At 47.5% G+C, this 23884-nt stretch overlaps 1 protein-coding gene across 1 annotated transcript; it reads left to right on the top strand.

Moving 5' to 3' along the window:
• The first annotated feature begins 449 nt into the window (after positions 1–449).
• atrnl1b (attractin-like 1b) lies at positions 450–21970 on the top strand. Its single transcript, XM_049759312.2, is given in 30 exon segments — positions 450–1211; positions 1214–1356; positions 1540–1623; positions 1895–2008; positions 2124–2252; positions 2342–2550; positions 2619–2793; positions 2860–2947; positions 3009–3270; positions 3343–3526; positions 3587–3741; positions 3824–3908; positions 3974–4188; positions 4333–4451; positions 4604–4736; positions 4807–4994; positions 5503–5716; positions 5807–5998; positions 7190–7414; positions 7559–7696; positions 7805–7898; positions 11771–11823; positions 12910–13004; positions 13190–13268; positions 14315–14472; positions 15461–15522; positions 16604–16682; positions 18559–18669; positions 20532–20646; positions 20708–21970. Coding segments are annotated over 30 exon segments (4077 nt in total). The 5' UTR covers positions 450–1157; the 3' UTR covers positions 20833–21970.
• Positions 21971–23884: the final 1914 nt, after the last annotated feature.

The following is a 23884-nucleotide window of genomic DNA, read 5'->3' as shown; positions in this document are numbered from 1 at the left end:
ATGACATTTTTATGTATTTAAATTTCATTTGCAACGCTGACTTTAAGCTAAGTGGGAAAAAAAAACTTACACAAATAAATCATGAAAATACTCCATAGCATCTTTACATTGGCACTTTCCATACAGATAAAAAAATAGTTAAGTCCATACAATATTTAATAAAGCTTTGCAGGTTCTTTAAAATATTGCTTGGCACTGCCATCTTATGGTGAGAATAAAATAATCTATTTTGGAGCTAGTGCGCATGCGCAAAACATGGTACGTCTAAATGTTGTAAGAAATTATTTTCTTATTTTAGTTTATTTATGGTATCAATGTGGTACATAAAGATGAAAACAAACGACATCGAAATAAAATAGAGTTTTGTTGTAAAATAATGTTTTGTTTACATAAAAGACACGCCCCCCCAGAAAAAGGGTCTGTCCCTTTAAATGGGAGTCCTCTATTGCACATGCGCAGATATTGTTTGGTTTTCCCCAACCTGAGGAGCTGTCGGGAGTCGCGTTCGCTGCCAATTATTGTCATATTTAGACAGCTACAACGCAGATTTTTCCCTGGAAACTTTCTAATTTTGGAGTAAAATAACACACCGCGGAGGCCAAGTCGCCGATCGGGGCGAAGGGCGGCGCAAGTAGGCTCAAACAAGCGCTCCAAGTGCTCCCCTAACCCCGCTTCCCCTGTTCCACTCGGTGACAGTACAGCCTCATCCTCCGCCTCCTCCTCCTCCCCGGACCTCCACATCCATGTTGGCGGCCTCAGCCCTCGCACTGGTTCCGGGGGCTTCGAGCCTTTGTTCTCCCGTCCACGCTGTCTGGCTCCGTTGCGGCGGCTTGTGGAAGGGATCGCGGCGCGTTGCGACTCCCTGCTGGTTGTCTTGAGGATTGTTGACGCGTTAAAAATGGCTGCGATTTGAAAGAGAGCGAGCGAGGGGGAAAAAAAAAGAGAACGGTCATGAATCAATGCTGGGACGCTGCGGATCAGCTAAACGGGCTAACAGATGATGCATTAGCTCTCGGGTAAAAAGAGTCTTTAAACCCGATTGTGCAAACTAGCGATTGCGCCAAATGCCTTGCATGCAATTTAAATATGCAGAACTTTTTTAGTCCCACTTGAAGCACTGTTGCGATTTTCTCCCAAAATGGATCTCGGATGGAAAAATGGATGTCCGGCTCAACTACCCTATGGAAGATACTTGCTGGGGGTTTGGGTTGTGGTCCACTTGCTCGTGTTCGCCCACTCCTCGCCACCTAAAGCCTGTGACAAGCCGTGCCTGTCCGGGAAATGTCTCAACGGGTCGTGCATGTGCGAGCCAGGCTGGGTGGGAGACCAATGCCAGCATTGCCAGGGCAGGTTTAAGTAAGTCTGTCAAAATATTTATTTATTACAGATATCAATATTGCATGCATCAATACTTAAAATGAAGTTGGGACTTTTCGGCGTCCTGTAACAACCTACTTTTTTTTTTTCGTCAAAATAATACAGGCACTATTTGTTCGAGTTGAATCTAATCTTCTCCCCTTCTGTGTTTTTCCGTTTCAGGTTGAGCGAGCCCTCGGGCTTCCTGACGGACGGTCCGATCAACTACAAGTACAAAACAAAGTGCACCTGGCTGATCGAGGCTTAGTGAGTAACTCTGATTCATGTTTTCAAATCCATCTGGACAGAATGTATCTATCTGAAACCGCTCGGTCATAATTGGCCGTGATTCAGAGAGAGATTCAGACATTGCTGAACCTGCACCTCCTCTTGAGTTGCCACGGCAACCGCCAAGAATTGCATTTATACTGCAGTGCATTTACCTTTTTGCTGGGTGAAATATTCAGGCAATTCCAACTCGCTTTCGGTAAGTAGACGTCAATGTCAAAATGTTAAATTTGCTTTGTTTTGCGAACAGCCCGAACGCCGTGCTTCGCTTACGCTTCAATCACTTTGCTACGGAATGCAGCTGGGACCACATGTACATTTATGATGGAGACTCCGTATACGCTCCCCTGGTTGCCGTTTTCAGGTGAGGAGCTCCCAATCGATTTTGCTGTCTGGCTCTACCTGTACTCATAAAAATGCTCCGATATCTTGACACCGATACTCCAAAACGATAGCTGACTTTGTGTTTCGGTTCACAGCGGCCTCATCGTACCCGAGGTGCGGGGGAACGAAACCGTTCCCGAAGTGGAGACGACGTCGGGCTATGCACTGCTGCACTTCTTCAGCGACGCCGCCTACAACTTGACTGGATTTGAAATATTTTACTCGTGAGCGCACCGCTCGACTCGAACGAACGAACGAACGATGCTTTATTGTCAATGCACAAGTCACTTGACGCCGTAACGTTTCCATCCAGGATCAACTCGTGTCCCAGCAACTGCTCGGGTCACGGGAAATGCACGCCGGGCAATTCGGCGGCCAGCCAAGTGTACTGCGAGTGCGACAAGTACTGGAAGGGGGAAGCCTGCGACATCCCGTACTGCCGCAACAACTGCGGCAGCCCCGACCGCGGCTACTGCGACCTCACCGGCGAGAAGCTGTGCGTTTGCAACGACAGCTGGCAAGGTGAGACCAGCGCAAGACGTGAGTGACGGAAGCGGAACGTAACACGGTGATTTTCGGAACCCTCCTAGGTCCGGACTGCTCGCTCAGCGTGCCGTCCACCGAGTCGTTCTGGGTGTTGCCCAGCGTCAAGCCCTTCGGCACCTCTCTGGGCCGAGCCTCCCACAGGGCCGTGGTGCAGGACAAGGTCATGTGGGTGGTGGGAGGCTACACCTTTAACGTCACCTCCTTCCAGATGATCCTCAAGTAAGGCGTGCCTGAACATTTGGTTAATCTTCTGGATCTTCTGCTAAACTCATGATTTCCTCACAGCTACAACCTGGAGAGCGGCGTTTGGAACACGGTGCCGGTCAATAACGGCCCCGTGGCCAGATACAGCCACTCGCTCGCATCCTACCAGGTAAGCGCTAACGATCCAATTGGAGTCTCGCGTCGCCTCACGTGTCTTCTCCTGCGCTCAGGAGGACATCTTCATGTTCGGCGGGAAACTGGAGTCCGGCTGGGCCAACGTGACGGACGAGCTGTGGGTGTTCAACATCCCCGCCCGAGCGTGGCAGCGCAAATATCCCGTGGCGGGCTCGCCCGCTCAGGTGCACATGTACGCGGTGGAAGGTCACACGGCGCACTGCGTCGTCCTGGAAAGCGGCGAGGCGGTCATGCTAGTCATCTTCGGCTACTCGCCCCTCTACAGCTACATCAGCAACGTCCAAGAGTATAATCTGAGTGAGTCCTCCTGCTGACATTTTCAAAACAGCTGCTGTCAGTAGAAATCTAAAAACAATTTGCATCTTCCAGGAACCAACACTTGGACGGTGCCGGAACCGAAAGGTGCCATTCCGCAGGGCGGTTACGGCCACACCAGCACGTATTATCAAGCCAGCGGCAGCGTTTTCGTCCACGGAGGTTACAAGGCGCTGCCGGCCAGCAAGTTTGGCCTGGTGGACGACCTCTACCGCTACGACGTCAACACGCGCACCTGGTACGCTCATTAATTTGGTCAAATCCTACGTGTCGATCTTGAACATTGCCGCCGCCGCAGGTTCATCCTGCGAGAAAGCAACTCCCCCCGCTACCTCCACTCGGCCGTGCTCCTCAGCGGCACCCTGCTGGTCTTCGGCGGCAACACGCATAATGATACGTCGCTAAGCAACGGCGCCAAGTGCTTCTCGGCTGACTTCCTGGCGTATGACATCGGTATATGATTGCTTTTTTTTTTTTCAAATCTGAAATAAGTTATTATCAGCCTAATCTTCCCTTCCATGTTGTTTCTTCTCAGCGTGCGACGAGTGGAGGACCCTGCCCAAGCCCAACCTGCACAGGGATGTAAACCGCTTCGGACACTCCGCCGTGGTCGGCAACGGGTGAGTCGCGGAACCTCCGACAGCGGAAGGACGCGACCTGACCCGACCCGCCTTTCCCTCACCAGGTCCATGTTCATCTTCGGCGGCTTCTCCGGCGTCCTGCTCAACGACGTGCTGGTGTATCGGCCGCCCAGTTGCCGAGCTTTCCCCACAGAGGAGGGCTGCGCTCAGGCCGGCCCGGGGGTACGCTGCATCTGGAGCAAAGGCCGCTGCCTGCCCTGGGAAGCCAGCATGAGCACGGGCGGCATCAGCCCCGCCCCTTTTTGTCCTGCAAAACCAGGTGGGGATCGAGTCCAGACTTTGTCAATCATGCCGGTCATATTTTTACAGTAAATATAAATATCACAATGAGTCAACTTCTACTAGCAATTTAAACTTGGCATGTTTAAGTTAAATGAATAACAATTAAATCTAATTTCTTCAGCTACCGTGGACGAGCTCTGCTACCGCTTCTCGGACTGCACCAGCTGCACGGCAAACACCAACGGATGCCAGTGGTGCGACGACAAAAAGTGCATCTCAGCGCACACCAACTGTACTCTTGTGAGTCCACCCACAGGGGGCGCCAGAGCGCCATTTTCTTTTGTCCAGGTTTCTCTTTACTCGGGTACCTAACAAGGAGTTATAAATAAATAAAAGTGCTCCTCAGCTTTTTTGGTTTAACACCATCTTCTGTGTTCCTCGCCTCATTTCAGAACGTGCGGAACTTCACCGTCTGCCCCGTTCGCAACGAGCGGGTGTGCAGCAAGCTGGCCAACTGCAAGAGCTGCTCGCTCAACCTCAACTGTCAGTGGGACCAGAGCCAGTCCGAGTGCCACGCCCTTCCCGGTAAGACACCGAGTTCAAAGCACGAGGAAGTCTGGTGGAAAGTTGACATTTTCCGTTTTCTTTTTGTCAGCACAACAATGCAGCGAGGGTTGGAGTCAAGTGGGCGAGGCCTGCCTGCGGATCAACTCCAGCCGCGAGAGCTACGACAACGCCAAGCACTACTGCAAGAATCTCCAGGGCAACATCGCCTCGCTCACCACCGCCAAGCAGGTGGACTTTGTTCTGGACGAGCTGAAGAAGCTTCAGCGGCTGGACAAGGTAGGTACCGAGCGGTTGGAAAAAAAACTCAAATTTCCCAGGATGCTTTTTGTATTCCACACTTGCAGCATGCCCAGTCTGGATGATCAATTAAACAGAGACAGTCTCCCAGATAAATACTCATAAATCTGTTTTTGTCCTTAGGGAAAAATTTTACAAATTCTCCTGATTAATGCTCCCCCCTATCACATCCCCTGTGCTGATTTAAACTCGGTTCTGCTTGTCGCAAGTCCTCGGGATGTTGTTTGTTGTCAGTCCGCAAGCCTGACACCCCCCCCGCCCCTCCCCTTTTACATTTGAGATTCAAGCCCGGAAGGCAAGTGGAGAAATCATCTGTGAAATTATTTCTCCTGCCTTTTTTTTTTTTTTAATGACATTCTCAGTCCTCTGAATGAATGTATTTTTAAACGATGCAACAGAGCAGCGCAGTCACGGCGGTTATCCGCCTTCTAAATATCGTCGGGCGGGTGGAGGCGTTGAGGTGTTAAATATCCGTTGTGTCCCTCAGCGCTTGTCGCCTTGGGTGGGCCTGAGGAAGATCAACGTGTCGTACTGGGGCTGGGAGGACATGTCGCCTTTCACCAACACCAGCCTGCGCTGGCTGCCTGGCGAGCCCAGCGACTCTGGTTTCTGCGCCTACCTGGAGGAACCGCAAGTGTCGGGCCTCAGGGCCAACCCGTGCACCGCCACGGCGCACGGCCTCATTTGCGAAAAAGCCACGGGTGAGTGCCATCGACTCAAAAATTCTTCCTCAAATCAATCGGCAACAATCTTGATCGATGAGTCAACTGGGCCAATTTTCTTTCTTGCAGGAAACCCCAATCAGAGCTCCCGCCTGCCCTGCAAGAAGCCATGCTCTCTGCACACCACCTGCTCCAACTGCACCAGCCAGGCCATGGAGTGCATGTGGTGCAGTAGCGCCCAGCGCTGCGTGGACTCCACCGCTTACGTCATCTCCTTCCCTTACGGCCAATGTCTGGAGTGGCAGACGGGAGAGTGCCTGGGTAAGCACCCCAAAAACAAAATAGGAGTTCCGCAGGGCTCAATTCCCAGCCCCTGTAAATATATTCTGGATTTTCTCGCTTGCCGGTCAGTGCTCAAGACTGCGGAGAAGAAAAAGGAAACTAACTCCAGGATTTGAGAAGTGTTTTGGGGCCGTTGTTATGCCCAATTAGTCGCGCGTAGCATCCCTCTCGCCGTTTGATTTCCCTCGTGGCCGCCGAGCCGCAAATCGACTCTGCCGTTTGCGGCCTTTGAGAAGTTTATTAAAGGCCGTGAGGAGAAGGTAATGGAAGTAAATTGACATGCAGTCGAGAATGTTACAATACAACGGATTCTCTCCCGCGTCGGGCAGGGATTGCGAAGAGTCAAAGCAAAAGATGAGACGTCTCAGCCATAAAAGATTTTTGCAACCTTGTCAAACTTGCCGTTCAATTTATGCAGCGACTCCGAGCACGGGATTCACTCGCTTGCCGGAATTGATTTACCTGTCAAAATCTATGCTGAGGTTGCGCGTGGTTGTGTTTCTTATTGATTCCGGCATGCTTTTTGTGTAAGTGTGTGTGTGTGTGTTTTGGATTTAAATAAAAAAATAAAAAACCTCTTCATCCGTCGCGCTTAGACGGCCTCGTCCCTGCGCCGTCTGCCACTTAAAGCCCTCCGCTCGCTCGTCACAACACAATTAAATGGCCGTGTGTTGCCATGGCGACACATCCATTAGCCGACTAGCTAGAGATTTGCTTGACATAAAAAGACATTAAAAGAACAGAACAAAAAAAAAAAGCACTTTGTCAATGTCTACCTCTCGAAGATGGCGGCGACATTTGTGCTTTTTCGTCTGGCGGCCAAAGTGGCAACCGCTCGACTCGTCTAGCAATTAAACGTCCGGTGGATCGAAGCCTTTTCCATCTCAGGCTGAAGGTGCTACTTTCCCCTTCATCGTTAAAAACCAAAAGACTTCTCCTTGTATCTGCTCTCACATCTGTAGTTCTGACAGCTTAACAGATAACGCGTTAATGCCTCGCCGTCCAGCACTTGAAAGCACCTTAATCTGTCCGAGGCTGAGAAATCCCACCGAATGAAATCCTCTCGCACTGCAGCCCCGCTTCTCAATGCAGATGTTGGCGTCAAGGTGACCTGCTAAACGTTTAGCAGGAAACGCAACCGGCGGGTTCAAATATCTTTTTGTTCCTCAGCCCAGAACTGCTCGGGTCTGCGGACGTGCGGCCAGTGCCTGGAGCAGCCCGAGTGCGGCTGGTGCGCCGACCCCAGCAGCACGGGGAAGGGGCTCTGCACCGAGGGCTCGTACCGGGGTCCCATGAAGAGGCCGGCCAAGCAGGGCCAGTCCCACGACATGAGCCTGGAGCCCGCCGTCTGCCCCAAAGACAAAGGCTACGAGTGGTCCTTCATTCACTGCCCCGGTGAGGAACCCGTATCGACTCTCCGCCCGCCTCTCTTTGATCGGGTGTCTGGTTTCGGCACACGCGCGGGGAAGCGATCCCTCCCTGCGGATTCCCGCAATCCTACACCAAAATATTGAACGGAGTCCATCTTTTAACACGCAGCGTGTCAGTGCAACGGCCACAGCACGTGCACCAACGGCAGCGTGTGCGAGCAGTGCCGCAACCTGACCACCGGCGTCCACTGTCAGACCTGCATGGTCGGTTACCACGGCGACCCTACCAACGGCGGCAAATGCCAAGGTGAGTCTTATATCATCGCGGGGTAGTTTACGATTTAGATGATTCTCGTTGTCGACGTGTGGCTCCCATCTCCTCTTTTCCATATTCTCTCCATCCGGCCCCATCCAGCCTGCAAGTGCAACGGCCATGCCAATATGTGCCAGGTGCTAACTGGCAAGTGCTTCTGCACCACCAAGGGCATCAAAGGGGACCAGTGCCAGCTGTGAGTAACACACACACACACACACACACACACTTGCTTATCAACACAATCATGATTGCCGTTCCCAAAAAATCATTCAGCTACCGGAAACATCACGAAAGCAGAAACGGGAGTTCAGAACATTCCGAAATTTCTTCATCCCTCATGATTAATGACGCCATATTTCTGTTTGAAAGTTTGCAAATCTACCCTGCAGCTTTTTCTTTTAATGAAATCAGACGGCGTGATGAATAGAGCCACATCAAAACAAATCACAAAATGGAGGTCAGCGTTTTTTTTTTTTTTAACCCTAACGTTCAAACGTAACTGTCGGCTGCTCGCGTTCCGGCGACTCATTATTGGCGTCAAGGAGAAGTCAGAAGGAGGACACTCCAGATAAGCATCCACACATTAGGGGGGGGAATTAATGGGATTTGGATCACATTAAGGCCCGCTGACTTTCACTCACCTTTTCCTCCTAATTGCATCACCAAAGTTGAAAGCGACAAGAGCAGCACTCGTATTGGAAGCGGAACCTCTCGACTTCATTTGCATCTAATTGTGACTCATGATTTTTTATGTTTTTTATGGTTCAGTCATAAGCGGTGATGGTCTGACCTTAAGAGATCAGCTGCCCTTCCAAGTTGGATTTTTTTTTTTTTTTTCTTAGTGCTGGAAAAGCGAAAACTGGACTGTGGTGTTGATCAGAAAGTGCACCTCCAGCATGATTACTGCTGACAGGGTCAATTCTCCCCCCAAGGTGTGGGAGGACCATCCCCACTTAGCCGTCCGCTTTCCAACTTGTAAGCAAAATGGATGCCGGCTCATGCAAATTCATACAATGTGATCAAATTCGGCTTGTTTGGAGAAAATCTGGAAAAAATGCAGACTCGTGCGTTTTGCAAAGTGTCGGAGAGTCATTTGATTCATTTTGCGGATTCAAACGCTCCATGGCGTATTTTTCTTTTGGAACAAAATACAAGCAAACCACAAATGAACAGAAAAATGTCCCTTCTAGCAGGTGGCTAAAAATTACTTCAAATGACCAAGCAGACCAGACACCAGCAGGCCAATCGCGAGCCATTTAGCGGGATCTGCCCACCTACCAGATTTGGGACGCTTCCTCCTGCCCATTACTGATTATCAAATTAAAATTAAACCGGGAACAGAGAACACGCGGATGCCCCCCCCACCCCGCCTTCCCTTCCCAACTCGCAGTCCCATTTCTGCCCAATCGGATGAAGCCGCTGATTATCAAGCAGCGTTATTTGGTAGCAAAGTGTTGCCAAGGTATCTAATCTTGAAAATCAAAATGCATTTTCACCTTCAAGCATTAGCACGCTCAAGTAATTACCCGTTTCCACTCTAATCAAATTGCTATATTGATTAACAGTTGGCTTGGTGTGCTGTTTGGTGATGTCATTGCCGGTATCTCATTACCTGTAATCAGTGCGCTCGCCCCCCCCCCTCCCCTGTGCACCAGCCGCCCTTGTCAGCCCCTTAAACAAAGACCCCCCGCTGCAAAATGAACCTGTATCTTTTTTTGCACGCGTGTTCACGCATGCATGCGCCGAACGCCATTAGGGGCCTCGGCGTAATGGACGCCCTAACGAAGTGAGGGTACATTAGCGCAGGATGGAATTGTTTTTGTAAACAATACATGCCGCCATGAGTACACCAAAAAAATTTGGCGTTTTCATGTGCCTTCAGCTCGGACTTGCCGTGATTAAATTAAGATACAAGGTAACGACGTTCGTGCAGGCGGAGATGAAATTAAGATAAGAGTTGCGCAATACATCCCCCCCCCCCTCCCGCACATATTTATCCGTCGCACAAAAGCGTGTGGCGGCGTTTTTTTTTTCCCTTCCCTGTTAAACAGCCAGCCAGACGCTTGCTTGACCTTTTAGTAGCTTCGCCGCTCGGATATGATGTCAACGTGATACTCGATCATGTCATTTAATACTCTGAAAGCATGCATTTAGTTCCGCGCCGTTCCAATCTATTTGTCATTTCCCCGCTAAAAGCTACCGACAAGCAAGTGGGGGGGGGACATAACAAATTAAAAGCCGCTTGTGTTTACAATGTCAAAATCCGTGCCCGAAATAACCAACAGCGAACCAGTTACAATTTCGAGGAGCCAAGTTCATACGCTCGATGGAAATACGAGCGACGTTGCCCTTAATGCTTCATAAGTGCCACCTTTGTGGTCGTAACGGAGCGTCGCCGTCGCGGCTCAGCAGGCCGCCCTCCCGCACGCAATCTCCTCTATGACCCTTTGATTGCGCCTTATCGTCCTAAGCGTGCATAAAATACAAGCTCCGTAACACCCCGACGCGCGGCCATAATGGAGATTCGCAAGCTCCAACGCTCTTAGCACATTGCGGCGCACGTGGATGCTATGTAGTAATAATAATAATCATAATAATGAGCCATCTAGCAGGTCAAAATGTCGTTATGTCACGGCCATGACTTCCGAATGTACTGTGGGGCATTAAATGACTCAAAAGCTTGTATAGATGGAAGGAGCCATGCGTAGGTGGTAGTGGGGGGGGTGGGGGGGGGGGGGTGGGGGGGTAAAGCAACACATCATAATGAAGCCCGCCATATGTTCCCGCTCATAATTGAGGCTCTGCATCGTTCGTCTATTTGTTTTCTCTCGCGCTCGTCCTTGGTTTCGAGGAGTCGCTCCAAAAAAAAGCCAACCGATTCGTTCAAACTTGCAAATCAAAAGACACGATTCGGTTGAATCGAATTAGGATTCGCTCAAATCTGATCCGATTTTCTCGAATGGAAAAACAGTACGATTCACGAAAGAAGAGATTCTCTTGAATCGAATTATGATTCGATTCTCTTGAATGGGAATACGGTATGATTCACAGGAGTTAACATACGATTCATTCTGACGGATGACTCAGTTGAAAATGTCCAAAATAGAGTTTGCTTGCAGTGGTTCTTCACTTCCTTTCCTGAACAGCCAAAAAAGGCCGGCCGATGATTCATAGCGTGATTCAAACGATCTGACATTCTCTCCCTGATAGCAATCAAAGCTCACAAGTACTGCTGTCATTGCTCGCGTCCTCGCAGACAGACTAAAGGCTGGACGTTGTTTAGTCATGCCGCTTTCCATCTTTGCCGTTCAGATGGTGTGTGTGTCTGTTTTGTCGCGAGATGCCGCCGCCGCTGGCGGGACTCGAAAACCACAACGTCTGTCAAATGACAACAATAGCTCGGAGGCAAACGCCAGCCAGTTCGGCAACTCTTTATTGTCCTCCTCACAGCCCGTTTTAATTTTAGCCCCTCGAGTTAGGACCCTCATTAGCGGCGTTGGTAGATTAATTGGCCCCGGCTTTAGAGTCATTTCACGCGGGCCATATGTTAATTGCACGCTTATTGTGTTTCCGGAATGCACTGCAGAAGTGCATCCAGAGATATTTTTGTTTCAGCTCGAGAAGGCCAATATATTTGCCGGAGAATGATTGGCCCTCGACTTTGGAATTTCTGTCACTATCTTTTCAGTTTAGAATCCCCGACCGCTTAAATTTGTATGACTCAACTTTTTTATTTTTGAGCCGAGTCCAAAACGGCAGATGAAAGTCAGTTTTGCTCGGAGCCCCGCAAAGATGTTTGCCGCCTGCTTATCAAACGGCAACATCCGAGTTGTCACATGATGCAAAACAACGTTCGTGTCGCCGTCGGCAACTTGCATCCCCGAAATATAATCATTTACATACTGTGCAATTCCGTTGAAAAAAAAAACCCCACCCGGATTGGCACATGGCGGGTTATTTTTCCGATTTTTTGTCACCGTGTTAATTTTGATAAAATTCCAAAGTGGTGCGTGCAGTAAACGCTAAGTGCTCTCCAATCATCTTGCTCTCCTTTCTTCTGTGCAGGTGTGACTCAGAAAACCGTTACCTTGGCAATCCACTCAGAGGAACCTGTTACTGTGAGTACATCTCCACCGCACTTGATTATTCCCAGCCGCGTCGTCTTGGATCTTTCCGGCGTATTTACTTGAAGCCCGCCCGCCCGGCCGGCGGCAGATGGGCCGTCTTAGCGCTTTGCCACCCGCCGCGCTTGCTCGCTGACAGAATGACTTGCCGTGAAAATGTCAAGCGCATCACGAGGAGTGAGCGATCTGAGCTAATCAAGGCGAGGGGTGGGGTGGGGGGGGCACTCAGTCGCCCACTTACTTCTTCGCTGGTTCTCGAGCCGACGTGTCACACTCGCTTACATCACGGGGCCACATTCTTCTTATGCCCTTAGAGGATGACTCATCACATTGAAAGCGCATATGTAAGACTTTTAGTGGTTTTGCCTAAAAGCCAACTCGGTGGCCTTGCAGGGTGAGCAGAGTACAAATAAAAGAAGCCCTAAAACAGAGCCCTGTGGAACACCATACAACAATGGACTCTGGGGGGAAAACAAAAGGTGACCCAAATGGTGTCACTTTGTACGTCGATGTGCTCGAGCCGCTGCCCTTCACGGTGCATCTTATATAAATATACACCCCCCCCCCCCCCCCAACCCACCCTCTCCTCTCGCGTCACACTTTTCAGACAACAGAGCTTCGGCCAAGCTTTTGTCCCCCTTTTGAAATGCCATCGCGTGACGTTGAGCTCAATGAGAAGACGAGAAGTTCAAGCCCCGGGCCTGTTTTAACCTCCTCGCATAACCGACACTTGCTTCCGACCTCTCAGTTACCGACGGAACCCGAACGCAAGATGTTTTTGTCTCGATTTTGCACACCTAAATCAAATGATGACGAAATTCTGTTCGTATTTATTAATCATTGAGTTTTGGAGCCTGCTGTTAATTTTTTTTATTTTTTTTTTGGGCACTTGATGAGAAAATTGGACACCCTGATTGCATCTAATAATTACAATCAAGTTTTGATTTCACGTAGCGTTCATCAGTCAGACTCCTGCTCGGACCATTTTTGGGGATATTTTCAGTTTTGCAAATAAATTTCTCTTCGTAGAGGTGACTCCACGAAGTTTTTAATCACACGTCTCCCTCATTTCTCCAACAGACAATCTACTCATCGACTACCACTTCACCTTCAGTCTCACCCAAGAAGACGATAACCACTACACGGCCATCAACTTCATGGCCTCCCCCGAGCAGGTAACGCAAAGAGAGTCGACAAGTGACTCAGTCCTATTCGGCCGCCCCCCGATGTAATTTGATGTTGCCGCTCAATAATTTGAACGCCATCCATGACGACTCACTGACTCAGTCACAACGAGACCTTCTGATTCATGTTCCATTTTTTTGCCTGATTTTGTATCCATTTTGTTTCTCATCCAAAGGCCAACAAGAACTTGGAAATGTTCATTAATGCCTCCAACAACTTCAACCTCAACGTCACCTGGTCCGTGGGATCGACAGGTATTGAACACGAATTCGAATATCGAATCGAACACGTTTCCCGCTCAAAACTTTGCAACGTTTGAATTCAACCCAGACGTTAGCCGCTTAGGTTATAATACCTTGAAAATAATAAAACACTCTCTTAATTTTAACGGCCGTAAAGGAAGTGGCAATAAATGTCAGTGGCACCGATGCATCTCATTTTTTAATATTAACTGCCATACAAATATAAAACTAAATTAACCGTGGTTTACACGTCAATGTAAAACATTTGCGCTCAGGCAGCTTTATTTGACAATTATAAAATGCAAACGTTGCAGCATAGCGCCAACTACTGGCGAGGAGGAATGAGCAGATTTGTTTTTGTTGCCTTAAGTATCGGCGCGGCTGGCATCAGCAGCTTCTGCGAGTACCCGATAGCTTAAATTAAAGCTGAGGAAAAATGTGCTGCGTTTAGACGTCTAGCGGATATTGCGGGACGCTGGCGTGAAGACAAGCAAGGACACTGCAGACGTCCAACTCTGGTGTGTTTATCTCCTGCCCTTCCTTCCTCCTCCACCCGAGCCCGCCCGACGCCACTGTCTCTCTCTCCCCACCTGACCACCGCTAAAAAAAAAATGCTCCTCTGCAGCCACCTTCACCTTTTTCAGCGTGCTGTTATTAATATTTGAAGTTAGGCCCCCCCCCCCCCCCCCCATTCACTCCTTCACCAAATATATTTTGTCTGCGAAGTCACGGCCGATCCTCTCCACAATTGACAAGAGCCCGGAGCGCCTTTGGGCGGCGCAGGAGGGCGATTTCAATTAAGATAAACACAACGCACGTCGCCGCACTCAAGCTGTGATTTTTGCCTTTCTTTTATTTTCCGCCGGCGGGTTGGAATGTCAACGCGACGACTCGACGCCGTTGACACCGAAATGACAATTCAATAGATGTCAAATGGATTGGTTTAATCCATTTCAGATTCTGATGGATTATTAAATTGCTCACATTTGCTTCCTTCGCTATTCTCGGAAGACAAAAGATGGCGGAAATGTCTAATTGTGCACTCTCGGGGCCTACAGCCGGCACCATCTCGGGCGAGGAGGTGCCCATCGTGTCCAAGAACAACATCAAGGAATACGGCGACAGCTTCTCCTGTGAAAAGTTTACCTTCAGGACCAACCCCAACATCACCTTTTATGTCTACGTCAGTAACTTTTCGTGGCCCGTCAAGATTCAGGTAAGCTTTTTTTTTTTCCTTGGCGACCTTGGAGCAATCCAATTTGTGCAGATAAAACCTTTATGCTGCGCTAGCCTTTGGAACAAATCCTGTTGTAATGAAGTGAGGTCGAACACAACCGCTCATTTTTTATTTTTTGGCAGATCAAAATAGTAATATCGCAAAGTTTCTTTTTGCAAATGATTTAGTCTCCCTATTGATTGTCACCGCCCCTCTCTGTTGCCGGGCAGATTGTTGGACCTTAACGGGGTCACCTCATCCATCGAGGTGTTCCAATAATAGTTTTCTATTAAATTCCCTGGCAAACAACAGCTTATTTATGGAGCGGCCTGAGTTGTTAAAGCCGCTGGGAGAACGGGAGAAGGTCTCTCCTTTCCTTGCACAAAATCAAATCCAATTCAAAGCCAAATCTGCTAATTGATTTGGAAAAAAAGCAGAACAAGGTATTTTGCAGAGCCAGTGGAATTGTTGCCAGACCGCTCGATTCCCAATTTTTTTTTTTCCTCCAACAATTGCATTGATCCGTCTTGAAAGCGAATTAACCCCAAACGTATGACTTTGACCCCCATCCAGATTATCCGGACTCGTTATTAGAAAGTCTTAGCTCATCCAGCTCCATTCTTTTTTTTTTTTTGGCATTCATGTATTTTTTTCCATTTTTTAAGGTTGACTCCTTCCGACAGTCGTCACCTAAATATTTGTATTTTCCTCGGCAAATGATTCTCCTCACGCAACTGTTGCGCAATCTTGCCCCCGAGGCATCAGGCCGCTGTTGTCGTTTTCGGGGCACGATGCCTCCCAAGCGTCTGCGCTAGATAATCATATGTCACCATGATATGACTTGTCACACAGCCGCCATTGTCACCCCCCCCTCCCTCCCCAGAAATGAATAATAACAATTATGACCTCCAACAGCGAATATTCTGCTCCATCAATGAGCAAAAGTATTGGAACAGATTCACTTCTGACCCTGTTTTGACTCCACCAGATTTCCTTTTCCCAACACAACAGCATCATGGACCTGGTGCAGTTCTTTGTGACCTTTTTCAGGTGAGTCTCAAATTTTGGATTAGCGTCTCTGTGTTTATCTGCTCGTCTTTATTTGCTTAGTTAATCTCATTGATTTTTTTTTTTTTCCTCCACCTGTTTAACAGTCAACCGAATGCACCTCACGGACGTCTCGTCTCACCCGCGCAGTAAATTTAAACGAATTGACAGTAATCGTTTCATGAGGTCTTTAGCGCTTTAAAACGCTCATAAATCACGACTTATTTCTAGCTAAAAAAAAAAAAAAGCTTTTCCGCGGCTTTATTAAGGTTAAGCGTGAATGTGTAAGGTGAGCTTGTTGTGTGACGGACTCGCATATTATGTACGTGGCTGTCAGGCCGGCGTCGCCCGAGGCGCCTGTCCATCAGCCGCTAAGCTGCTAGCAAGATATCGGCCGCGTCCGCCGGCTCCAATTACAACCCGACTCGGGCATTCCGGCAAAGAAAACTTACTTTTGGTGTATTTATAGCAAAAATATTTTTGGTTTCGAATTACTGCCATCTTTGAATATCATAGCTGCTTATCTTCAAAGTGACGCGAAGGCAATGTTGATACCGTATTATATTTTATTTTATTCAAGAAAGCATTCCCACGCTGCAAAACGTGACGACACGTAGTTTGATGTTTCCCGTCGCTTCCAGCGGATTTCACCTTTTCTCTTCACCCCTCCGCTTGTCGTCCTCGCCAGGGCGATCACGTTTCATCGCCCGTCGCCGGTTCTCACGGTCACGCCCATCCCGGCCGTATATCTCCCCGATAGCCCCGCTCAGCTTACAATATCAACCGCGAGTTCATCGGGTCCGAATCGGTAATGCGTCCGAGCTGAAAGCAGATGACGGCCCCCGAAGACGAGGGCTTGTTTCTCGAATTACAGGAAGTCGATTATCCTGTGTCCCCGTAGACTCACATCGCCATGTAACTTGGACATTAGTGTCGACGCGTGATTTAGAGACTCACCAATTACCTTCTTAACGAGCATTATTATCGGGCGGAACATCTCGGATGAACTCGCTGATTCAGCAATTATCGATCAATATGCAGCGAGGAAAAGATTTTGAACGGTAACGTTTTTTTCTCCTTGTAGCTGTTTCCTGTCGCTTCTGCTGGTGGCAGCCGTGGTGTGGAAAATCAAGCAGACCTGCTGGGCGTCGCGGCGCCGAGAAGTAAGTGCCCTCCAAATTCAACTAATTTGACAAGGACTGACATTGATCATCGGCAAGCGCCACTAATTGATGCATGAATTTAAATCCTGACTGAGAATCGTGCCAGAATTAAAGTGGAGGGGAAATAATGATTGCGTGCAGATGGGCCGCTGTCACTGATTGGTCACTGCCCTTCAGTTCAGCAGAATCAAAGTTCAGCTGTTATGGACGCGATGAGATTTTTCTTTTCGCCTCGTTCGTGTCATTTGCATGGAGGGCACGTGACGGGTGTTGGATCACAAAGGGAAGAAGCGACAACAGCTGGAAATGCCACAGAGCAGGACGTCGCCGCTGACCCGGTCGGTGGGGGCGCTGACATTTCGCTTCACGAGACGGCGGTCAAAGATGTTTTACACAATGTCGAACTTTGTGTTTACAGCCCGCTTTTTTTTTGTGAGGTCAAATAATGACCCTGAATTTTCCTCTGAATTAGTTTTTATTTCTTTTGTTAGGATTTCATTTTATTTTTTATTAGTTTTAATTTGTGAAAAAAATCTTTATTGGTATTTAATTAGCTTTATTTTTTTTTTAAATTGCCTTTAAAAAAAAAACACACTTTGATATCAAATCTGCACACTTAGCTGCATTTAAATATTTTATATTTGCATTTTTGTACTTCAAGCCAGTATTTTGCAAGGCTGCAGTTTAAAAACGCAAAAGTGCTTCCACAAGTACGTGCGAGTGTCAATTATGCAAATGTGTACTTTGCACGCACTTAGTTTGAATGGAGCCCGCTGGATGGGATAATGAGCTTTTATACTTTGCGCCCGTGTGACTTTTTGACCACGTTGATTCTCTCTCCACTGAAAAGACGGCTCCCCTCCAAGAGCTCAATCAACACCTCATGCATCGTTTTAATACGATTACCCTTTGCTTACACAAGAAGCTTCGCTAATTCCTCAACTTAGAAAAATGACTTGCGGGCTCAAGGATTTGAGTTGGACTCATTTCCTCTTATGACACCTGATAAGAATTTCACTCTTTTGGTTCCCTACCTGAAAGCAAAGAATTCTCAAGATACGTCTTATCGCTGTGGAATGTGAACACCACTTGAGTTTTTTTAAAACCTACTCGTGCTTGCCCAATTTTTTGGATGACGCAAGAAAAAAAAGCCCAAAGTGACCCGCTAAAGTCTCCGAGGCGGGTCGGCGCGTTTTCCTGAAAGGAGGGCACGGCCGTCCGTTCTTGGGCAGGCCAGATAATTCCCGCGTTCACCGGCCAAATGAATCAAATTGCATATTAATGCGGCCCGTTCGTTCGCTTATCGCGCCAATGAAAGGCTCCAGCTTGTGTTCTCCACAAAATCGCTCGTTAATTGCTTTTAGCCATTCGGTTCTGGCCTTTTGTCGTCGACTTAAGTTATTCATTTCTGGAATCTCGTCCGATTGTATTGCCCCGAGCGCGGTTTTTTTTTACGGCATCGCCCGACGACTTTGCTTCCCCTCTCGGCCGCTTTGTGGCTTTAAATGAACCTCGCGACGTGATAAATAACATTGTGGCTATCTGACATTTAGGATGGATGATTTTGGATTTGAAGCTTTGGTGTTGGAAATTACAACAACAAGAAGGACACAAAAAGAAAAAGAAAACATCGTTGGCTTTATCTCTGGGAGAAGGGCAAATTTCCTCGTTGTTGACCTTCGGCTGAGCCCGCCGGTTTTTATTCGTAGATGCGATGCGGCTAGAAGATGTTTGGAAGTCGAGATGCGCTACAATACAGCGGCTTAAAGTTTCAACACACGGGAGGAAAATCAATCTCACCTGGCAGATGACCTTTGACCCCATTTTCTTTACTTTTCGATAAATGTGTGCATTTTTTTTTTTTTATCCCTTCTAGCAACTCATGAGGGAGCGTCAACAAATGGCCAGTCGTCCTTTTGCTTCGGCTGCCGTCGTGCTGGACGCCAGAGGAGGCGAGCAGACGGAGATACTGCCGCCCATGGCTGACGTAAGAATCAAATAATTGTTTTTTTTTAAAATAATAGTTTAAAATAAAGTGTCAGTACAATAAAGGTTATCTTTGCAGAGTTTGTCTTTGAAAGACAAAATGAATCATGTGACCTTCCTTCCAATCATTCAAAGACATCACGAAACCGAAAAAGAAATGTTGAAAGAAGAACGGCGGCGGGCGGGCGGGCGGGCTCAATGTCATTGGGGATAAAAGCGTAGCTAGAAGCAATAAAAGGGAGCTCCTTGCTCAAATTGACATCGGAGGAGCAACAGTGTTTCCTCAGCCAAGGCCGCCCGCCTCTGTCACCTGCCGCCGAGAGAAATAAAATCGCTGTGGCAACCGGCGAGGAGCCACTACATTAGCCATTAGCGTATTGCTGAGCGCCGCTCGCCGCCCATTACGCCGGCCGTCGTCGTGAAGGCCAGCGTGGAGAAAGAAAAAAAAAAAAAACATTGCGAGCTATTTGTGAGCGTAAAATTAATTACGGCCTAATTAGTTCCGCGACTTTGTGCCCGTCCCTTTTTTTTGGACGCTTGGCAAAAGTGTTTGTTTGTCAGAGCGCATTAAGAAAAAAAAAAGATTTGCGTCCACCGGAGACAATTTCGCTAAACGCTCTCCCAAGCTGTTGTGGAAAAGATAAAAAAAGAAAAATCCAGCCTCCTCCTGTTTGTTGACCCTCACAAGATGCAGCGTGAACCAAAAAGAAAATGGCCGACTGTCTTTTGAAAGATGTTGCCAGCACTTGAGAAAAAATTTGAAATGTCAACTCCCGCACGTTATTGCGTTCCAATCATACGTGTTATGATTTGGACTCATTTTAAAGAACGCTGAGTCAAGCGAAAGAGCCAATTCGTTTGGCAGCAGCTGAAGGTGAACCTTTATCAACATAAAGCTTTTTTTTTTTTGTTGTTTTGTTTTTTTTCCTCCCCTAATTGCTCAGCATCTGGCGTCACTTAACTGTTGGAAACACTCGTCGATGTCAAAGAGGACACCGACGACACATTTTACCGAGCGCCGATTTGCATTTGACGACTCCACTCCTCCGGATAGAACCAAAATACGTTTGTTGTCCGTAATGACGTCTCAGTGAAGCGTGTAAGCAACGGAATGCGGCCGATTGTGATTTATCCTTAGATTAGCACGAAACCATTTTTCTTTTTCCAGCTACTCATTAGCGGGGATCACCTGAGTGCCCGTGAAGCCGTGTGACAAGCCGATTGCGCCCGAGCAGATGCACGCTAATATGTTCCCCTCTGGTCACGTGACCTAATTGCCTCATATGAATCGTGCATCAATATTCATCTTCCGTGACAAAAATTGTTGACGTGCGTGTGCTTCACGAATATTGCTCATTTTACTCCTCCGAGGGTCCGATAACCTTTAAGAAAAATAAAAACCGTAATTGATCATTTTAAGGACTTTCTGGATATTGTGAGGATAAAAACCCAAAGTGGACAGTTACAATAAAGTCTTGGAAAAGCAAAAAAAGAAATTAAGAGTTTGCTTGAGTATACCCAAAGGATTATATTCACTCGAAACGGAATTAGTCCCCGAGCACGCATTCTCGTTTTTTGGAGCGTCCGCCTCACATCCCAATTGGCAGGCTGGCAGACACAAAGAAGTCAATTGTGGTCAGACGTGTTATTACTCCCCAATTTCTCCCAAACATAGCGCTGAAAACCTCTTGACGTTCATTGTAAGGATGACATGTTTTTCACGCCTCACTTTTTGCTAAGTGTTGCTTTTCGTCAGCCGGGTGTCATCGCCGTCTTTGTTGTTGTTGGCGGCGTCGCCGTGAGATTCGACTGTCTGGTTGAACCGAAAGGTTTCGCTTTGTTTACATGGTTTCGATTTTTCAGGGTGCGCCAAAACCCGTCGCCATGGAGCCGTGCTCCGGAGGCAAAGCTGCCGTGTTGACCGTCCTGATGCGGCTGCCGTCGGGGCCGACCCGCTTGCCTCCGCCGGGCCAGTCAGGTAGCTCCACTTGGACCAGGTCAAAGAGTGAAACGGCTTTTTACGATTTTTTTTCTTTCAGGCCTGATCGTCGCCAGCGCACTGATCGACGTTTCCCAGCAGAAGCCGTCAGATTTCAAGGAGAAGTCCCTGGGCCTGAAAAACCGCAAGGCCCTGGCGCCGACACACCAGGGCACCTGCGTCTGAACGCCGTCTTCGGCGATCCCGTACCATCGCCGATTCCTGGCGGACCTCGTTCCCTCGTCGAATATAGCCAATTTGGCCGTGACGCTCGACTTCCGCGGGGACGGAAATGAAGAACCCCCCCCCTGACACCCATACTTGACTTTCCCTGCGTCGAAGGACTTTGAGGACCGAAGAGCTGCAAACGGAGGATTTTTATTTTCAAGTTTGACTTCATTTGTGTTTCAATACCTCCACGTTCCTTTTGCTCGGCATGAGTCAAAAAACAAAAAAAAAAAAAAAAACCGCTAATCGCTATGCAGTTGATTTGAAGCTGGCCTGTTACATGCTGCCCGATTCTTCTTCCTTTATTTTCGTTTATGCACGGCCACAAGTGTTTCACGGTGCTATAAGCTCCTCTCGTTTGCTGCCTGAAGGACATCCCGCACACTCCGACGTGTCTCGTTTAGCATTTAAGACTGGAAAATGTCGTCGGGTCGCTTTTTGGGACACGAGGCGACGTCATGCACTCGAAGCGTGGACATTCTGCTTCTGGCTGACTTTTTTTTTTTTTTTTTTGTATGACTTGATCCCGCCGTCCGTCCCCCTTTTTTGTAACGCGGACGGCCCGATTTTCAAAGCTGTTTGAGTCTTTTGTCACTCTTGATATTTCCCGTCGTTTGTCCGCTTTCTATGACAGATTGGGCCAGATATTTTTCATTTATCCCTTATTATATTTACCACGCAATTGTGAAGAAGAAGAAGAAAAAGAGCCTTTCTGTTGATGTTTTGATATTTAACACGATTCCTGTGTAATAGCACATTGAAAAAAAAAAAATTTTTTGATAGTTGGTTGTTTTTTTTAAAACCACCCTCCCCCCCCGTTCCGGGCATTGTCGTGGCTAAAATGGTCATTCTGTTACATCTCTTAAAATCAGATTAAGTAAGCTAACCTGTTCCTAATTGTGTGTCTTTGTTGTGTGATCATCTGACGGTGTCATTACACAGGAATCAGGGTCTTGCTGGAAACAAAAAGGAGAGAGTGGAGGGAGGAGAAGAAAAAAAAAAAAAAGCAAGCGATGCTAGAGACTGCCTGTCAGTAATTATCAGTGTATTTTAAGAATGATTGACATGATTGAATATTAAAAAAAGACAAGATAAATGTTTTCATTGCGTTTTCTGTCACGGGATGGAAGTGTTTTCTTTTTTTTTGCGTTGTCATCGTGTGACAAGAGTTACTTTTGTGTAATTCCACTAAAAGTAGCGAAAAGACGCGACCACCTTGAAGGTAACACAGGCAGCTGTTTAAATCAATGAGAATTACAGTCCACATGAAGGTCGGCCTTCCGTGTCTCCTTTTTTTTTTTAAATACTCTTCACTCGTTAAGAGTCTGAAACAACATTTTGGATCTCAAGATCTAAATTTTATCCTCCTTGTATAAAATGACCTCACGTTGTCCTTGCTAAATGAAAGTGCGTCGTCTGCCAGACTGTTCCCGAAAATGACATCATCGGACAGTTTTGGAAGAGGCCAAAAGGAGAAAGAGGCTGAGTCACTCCTGATGAGCGAGAACATTCAATCTGTCAATTTGACTCACAGAAATCCAAGCCAAGCAAACGATTGGACTTCCTCGCATGATTTTATACCTGAGCCACATTAGGGTAGCCCAAAAAAATTCTCCCATCATGCTTTGCTGCAGAAATATTGACACTTGCTGAAAAAATGGAAGCAGCTTTTATGTGACACTTTGCCTCGGTACCTTTTCCATATCATAATTACATCTACACTGTTTTAGAGATTTTTTTTTTTTTTGTGGTGGCAGCAGCCCTCGGGCTTCCATCTGTGCCGTGATTGGCATCTGCCGCTTATCGCCGACGGTTTGCTTGTGCTGCAAACGATCCATTTTACCACTTTTTCTATCCGGGAGGTGTCACACTCTTGTCCTCTATCTCGCACAGCAGTGATGACTATTAAAAATATTTCGTTTTGGAAAAAAAAAAAAGAAAAATATTTCGCATTTAGAGAGGGGTGTGTGGACTTTTTCTATCCAGCTCACAGCTTGTATCACCACTTTGTTGCTTCAGAAGAAAAGTTACAGCTCTTAAAGGTCATCATCTTATCGAGGGGTTTATAAAGTTTTATTTTTTTATTAGATGGACTCAATTTGTGGCTGATTTATCTGCGTTCCCGAATGCCACTGAAGAGATCCAAATGTGTGATTTCACACTTAAAAGGCAGGTAGCTGCATCATAAAAAAAAAAAAAAACACACACTGTCCATCCACAGTGGCCATCTTGTCACCATGCGTGACACGTAGAGAACATTTTGTGTCTTTTTGGAGCTGCTGGCACGTCTAATAAATCTTACGTGCTCTCTCTTGGTCCAGCAGTCCATCACTTTGCTCAAACAGGTGGACCATTTTCCTGACCAGACAGCATCCCCCCCCCTCCTCCCCCTCCCTCCTCCCTCCATGTACCTTCTCACATCCTCCTCCTTGTCTCCTCTACAGTCTGTCCTCTATCAAGGCTGGTGTCCTTGCTCGCCTGCGTGGCTCTGATGTGAGGTGACTGACAATCGTGGAAACTCCCTGACCGGCTTGATGCAACAAAAAACAGTTGGATGGAAGTAGCAAATGTATAGAATGCATATTATGTTAAAAAAAAAATATTTTTTTTATTATTATTATTAACAATGAGCCCTCCACTAAGTAAATATCATTATAAATAAATCTATATGTTTATAATCTTGTAAATTAAGTTTTGCAACGCGCTGTGACGCCTTCCAGTTAAAAGAGGCGTTCAAGTGCACGAAGATTTCCCACTTTCCTTGAACGCATCATCAAATATAGGCGGCTCGGTGGCGCACTGGGTAGCACGTCCGCCTCACAGTTAGGAGGGTGCGGGTTCGATTCCACCTCCGGCCCTCCCTGTGTGGAGTTTGCATGTTCTCCCCGGGCCCGCGTGGGTTTTCTCCGGGCACTCCGGTTTCCTCCCACATTCCAAAAACATGCTTGGTAGGCCGATTGAAGACTCCAAATTGTCCCTAGGTGTGAGTGTGAGTGCGATTGGTTGTCTG

This window comes from Syngnathus scovelli, chromosome 21 (genome assembly GCF_024217435.2).
Source record: "Syngnathus scovelli strain Florida chromosome 21, RoL_Ssco_1.2, whole genome shotgun sequence".
Lineage (NCBI taxonomy): Eukaryota > Metazoa > Chordata > Actinopteri > Syngnathiformes > Syngnathidae > Syngnathus > Syngnathus scovelli.
Note: the sequence above shows the minus strand (reverse complement) of the source record. Positions and strands in the feature narration are given on the sequence as shown.